At 37.1% G+C, this 5000-nt stretch overlaps 1 protein-coding gene across 1 annotated transcript in view; it reads right to left on the minus strand.

The window, feature by feature from the left end:
- The window catches only part of LOC107705751 (RNA-binding protein 38-like), a 38800-nt gene extending 34751 nt beyond the window's left edge, over positions 1-4049 (minus strand). Inside the window, exons 1-2 of the mRNA XM_016509208.1 lie at positions 3443-4049; positions 253-258 (exon numbers count right to left, since the gene is read on the minus strand). Coding sequence (XP_016364694.1) covers positions 253-258; positions 3443-3656 — 220 coding nt within the window. The 5' untranslated portion in view covers positions 3657-4049. The remainder of the gene's footprint in view (positions 1-252; positions 259-3442) is intronic.
- Between the last annotated feature and the right edge of the window lie 951 nt (positions 4050-5000).

Consider the following 5000-nt stretch of genomic DNA (forward strand, 5'->3'; position numbering starts at 1 on the left):
GGCTACACACACACACACACACACACAAACGCCCCACCCTGTGGAGACCCAGTGGCAGCTGTGTTCCCCAGGGCTGGTGGAACTAGAAATACAGCCAGAGCAGTAGCGGAGTGAGCGGTTAGCAGGAGAATTCATGGGATCTGGTTTCTGTCAGGTAAACACCAGAGTGTACGCTTCGTTTCTGTAGTGCCCTTGTGTGGAGAGTGTCTCAGACTGAACATGAACAAAACAAGCGCACACACACACACACACACATAGCTGTGACCATGTTATTATCTCAGTAGTCACAAAACCAGGCTAGTAAATGAGGCGACAAGCCTCAGTGAGCGTGTTGGGAAAACATTAGGTTTGTGTTGTAATCTTCTGGGAACTCTTCTGGTAACCCTCCCTCTTTTCTTATTCCAGAATACAGCTATTAAGACAAGGCCTCCCGGCACACAGGGAGTGTATCAGCCAGGATATTAAAGGCTATCATTTCTGATTTTGAAGACAAACCACGATACAGTTCTGTAGTAGTGAACACAGACGCTATATGAGCGAAACTCACAAAACCTGTCGACACGTGCAGATCATATTTCACCCCAAAAACAAAAGAAAAAAAATGAACAAATATATTTTACTTTTAGAAAATTTATTTTAACTAAAGCCTGTTTCCGCTACAGAATTAAAAAACAAAAAAATAATAAAGTTATATATGCGATTTTTATCTCGCAATTATGAGAAAAAAGTCGAGATAGCGAGATAAACTCTGTAAAAATTATTTTGACTTTTTATCCCAAAATTCTGACGTTTTTTTATGAATACTGAATTGTGCCAAAAAGTAGCAATCACCCTTATTCTAATTACTTTAATGTAAAACTTTTATTTAATTATACAAATAATAATATATTTTATATAATAATAATAATACTATATTTAAAAACTAAAATAATAAAAATGTACATCCTGGTAGACTTCAATGCTGATTTAAATTAATAAATTATTTTATTACAGTATTTTTTCTGTAATATAGGGTGTGATTTATTTACCATGGTGTTCTTTTAAGGCATATATTCCATAACATATCTCAAAGTACCATGATATTACCATCTGATAACATTTCCATGTTATCGCACAATCCCTTTTTAAAATCTAGCATATGCAGAGAGGTACAGTGAAAGCAAAATATCTAAAATACAGTGAAAGCCACTCATTTGATACTATAAAATGCAGTCAGATGTGCTTGGCAGAACACTCATTAGGGCCGCTCCTCTGGGCCCCTCAAAACCTCCTTATTAAGTGAGCAGAGGTGGGCTTTGCAGCATATCACAGCAGATAAACCCTTGGGCCGGACCACGCTTTCCACTTACAATTAGGGATGGAACGATTACCGGTTTCACGATAAATCACGATAAAATGCCCTGACGGTTAGTATTACCGTTTAAAATTGAATTATCATCAAAACCGTGTTTGATTATCGCGCTTTTGAAAACTCGCGGTAAATCCTGTCCAGCCAGTATCAGTCTGACGCAGAAGCAGCATGCAGTGTTGTTGTTGTTGTTGTTTTTGCACGAGACGAAATGGCGGAAAGCAGTGACAGCGCTCGGGAGATTTTTCAGCCATCTAAGAGGACCAAATCGGTGGTCTGGTCGTATTTTGGCTTTTACAAGAGTCCTGAAGGCAATTTAATCGAGGACGGTCACCCTGTCTGCTGATCTTGCAAAAAGAAAGTCGCTGCAAAAGGGGGAAACGCATCAAATTTGCTCAGTCATCTTCGTGACCACCACCCACTGTTAGCGAATGCAAGGTAACTTTTACCTCAATACCAAAACTAACTGGGCAAATAATTGGACAAAAAATATTGATTAGAGATTAAATATTCCGTTATCTCACTTGTTTAACGCAAAGCTTCCGCGAAGAAAAGTTCGCAGCAAGTGGCCTTGAGCCAAGACGAACGAACGTTCAAACTATAAGGTTGACATTTAAGGGATAATGTATTGTATATTCATACTTAACTTATTACACGGATTTTTTTTTGTTTACCTAAAATAATATATAAATACGGGGATATGAAATATTGAATTGAGATTAATGTTTTGAAATCTTACCTGTTTATAAATCCATTATGAACAGTGTATATAAGTGATTTATTATTATTATTATTAGAGCTTCATGTTAATGTTAATTTAATTTTTATGCTAAAAAAGTGCATATAGCTGCTAATTGTATTTGTTGTTTGTTGATTTTCAAATATAAAACTTATTGAAATGTTTTCAGTGTGTGTATCAGTTCTTTTTGAACATGTTCATCTAATTTTAACAAACCGTGATAATATTGATAATCGTGATAACTTTGGTCACTATAACCGTGATATGAAATTTTCATACCGTTACATCCCTACTTACAATGCTTAAAGACGTATTTAAAACGGGCCACTTCACAGAAATCTGAGACCCTGCTTTCAAACTTCATCCAAGAGGCTAAGATGATAATTGATGACATGCTTTTTTAGAAATAATCCACTTATGGTCCCACATGTGACTCTCAACATCTCACACACACACACACTTGTGGAGCAATGCAAGAGCATATTGTGCCACTGAAAAGCTTGCAATATCTAAGGATTACATCTAAGATCCTTCAGCACTAAATCGGACTATGTGGGAAAACATTTAGGCCTATTAAAAAGGGCTCATAGTAAGCATAGAGATCATCGTTCGTGGCTAGGATATTAGATTTAGAGCCATGATGGAGAGCATGCAGCTCATTGTGCCGCGGGAGTTTCTACTGTACACTTGCTGGCCTTTGTTCTTCAGAACTGTAACAAAAGACATGCGCCAACGGCACGCGACGAGCGTACCGTCACCTGGAGACCGCAAATGCGTTCAAATGAAGTTCGACCCACGTCTGCGAATCGATTCCTTTGAACAGGTCGCTTCAAAGAATCGGTTCAAATAAAGATTTTTTTGTATATATCAAAAACTGTCATGCAAAAGTCGAGAACAAATATATTTGTAACATTTCTGCTATTCAAGTAACTTCTCGTCTTAAGTCAATAAAACATGAGCTCGGCTCACGTAGAGTTTTTAGCTCATTACGGGTCCGACGTTTCTCGGTTCAGTGACTCAGTTGACCGGAGAGCAAATAGTTCAGTACGGTTTTGTTCACCGGTTCAAACCGATTGTTGAAACGATCCGACTCTAAACAACAATTCATCGACGAATCGGACACCGCGCTTTTGTGCACAGCTTTAAGTCGCATTTGTTATTCCATGTACAATCAATGGTGTTTTCAAAACTAACGTGATAATAACAAACACGGCAGATTTAACTAGGCTACTTAAACCTTGCGCAGAGTAAATTTGTCCGAACTGAGTAAACAAAGTATTGTTCTTCGCGTTGATTTGAAGAGCTATTGAGATTCATATAAACATTGATTAAAAAACAACAACTGGTGTTTTTACTCACAAAGCCGTATCCTCTGGATTTCCCCGTCTGCCGGTCCGTTATCACCACGGCTTCATCGATGTCGCCGAAAGTCTCGAAGTGTTTTCGCAGCGACGCGTCCGTGGTGTGATACGGTAACCCGCCGACGAAGATCTTGGTGAAAGTCGTGTCTTTCTGAATACTGGGATACATGGTTTCCAGCGTCCCATTCACGAACTGATGTAAAAGCATCCGGGCGCGAAATTCAGTGCAATGTAAATACGAAACGCGCGCGTTATAAATAAATATAAATAAACATAAATAACGAACGGCTCTTAAGCTACGCTACAGTGGTCGCGAAGGCAGCGAGGTAGATAGCAGTCCTTTGGCTTGGAAAAACAACCGAGGTTCCCGTTCCTCTCCGTCATGTGCCAAACTAACGTGCTCCACTAGTCCATGACCGGAGAAACACTGACGGCAGGTGAGCGACTGACTGACTGACTGTCGCTCTCAGACAGCCACAGCAGCAGCACATGTAGAGCAGCGCTCACCTTCCTGCCTCCACAGCCAATGCGATGCTCGGCTCTGTGTGACGCTCACAGACCCTTCCTCTGCCTCGTGCCTCACCTTGTTTCCAAACTGCACCTGTCTTTGTTCCGAGACTCTCTGAAGAAACTATGGCTTTGAGTCTTCCTTGTGGTTTTGATGGTAGTACATATTCTCTAAGCTTGATATGGAATATTTGGTTTATACTTGGTTTAATACCTGATTTAAAAAAAATACGTTGATATATAGCCTATATTACAACGTGGCACATTAGTATTTCTTTTTGCTGTTACAAACAGATTTATCCATTTAAGTTTGACCCATATATTGGCCACTGTTAATTAATGCATTGTTGTTATTTGTGTCAAATTATGTGTATTTAAATGGCTGATGTCAGTATCACTTTGAAAAGCTGGCATTCAAAATCTGTTTCTTGTATCTTGAAAAGAATACAATTATTTAATTAAAATCTAATTTGGTAAATCTAAAATTATAATAAAAATATTTAAGATTACAATGATATTTTCACTTATATTATATTTATATTATATTATATTTGCACTATTTTGCTAATTTTAAAATTTGTACTTTTTATTGTACATGCAAAATGAAAGCATTTTCACTGGTTGTCTGTTATGTTTGTGCATAAAAGCTTGGAAATTAAATAAACATTTGGTTTAATTATTTACCAAAAAAAGAAAAGAAAACTGAAAATGCTGTCTCTAAAAAAATATTTAGGACTAAATTTAAGATTTATGTAGTTTGAATTGCATATACAATTTCCATCCATCCATTTTTAGTTTTCATCTATTTGATTTTATTTAAATAACCATATTTTTTTTAAATACATTTATTTAAATTGTTTAGAATCAGCATAAATCTGTTTATGGTGAAAACAATTACATTTTGTCAGGTAATTTTTATATATATATACACCTGGTTATTGTGTATTTAAAACACATCCCGTTTATTAGTAGTACTACAGAAATATTACCTGCTGCATTTATGTATGACAGATGCATCACATTAAGTTGATCAGTTTGTTTATGG

This window comes from Sinocyclocheilus rhinocerous, unplaced genomic scaffold, assembly GCF_001515625.1.
Source record: "Sinocyclocheilus rhinocerous isolate Xijiao unplaced genomic scaffold, SAMN03320098_v1.1 scaffold263, whole genome shotgun sequence".
Taxonomy (NCBI): domain Eukaryota; kingdom Metazoa; phylum Chordata; class Actinopteri; order Cypriniformes; family Cyprinidae; genus Sinocyclocheilus; species Sinocyclocheilus rhinocerous.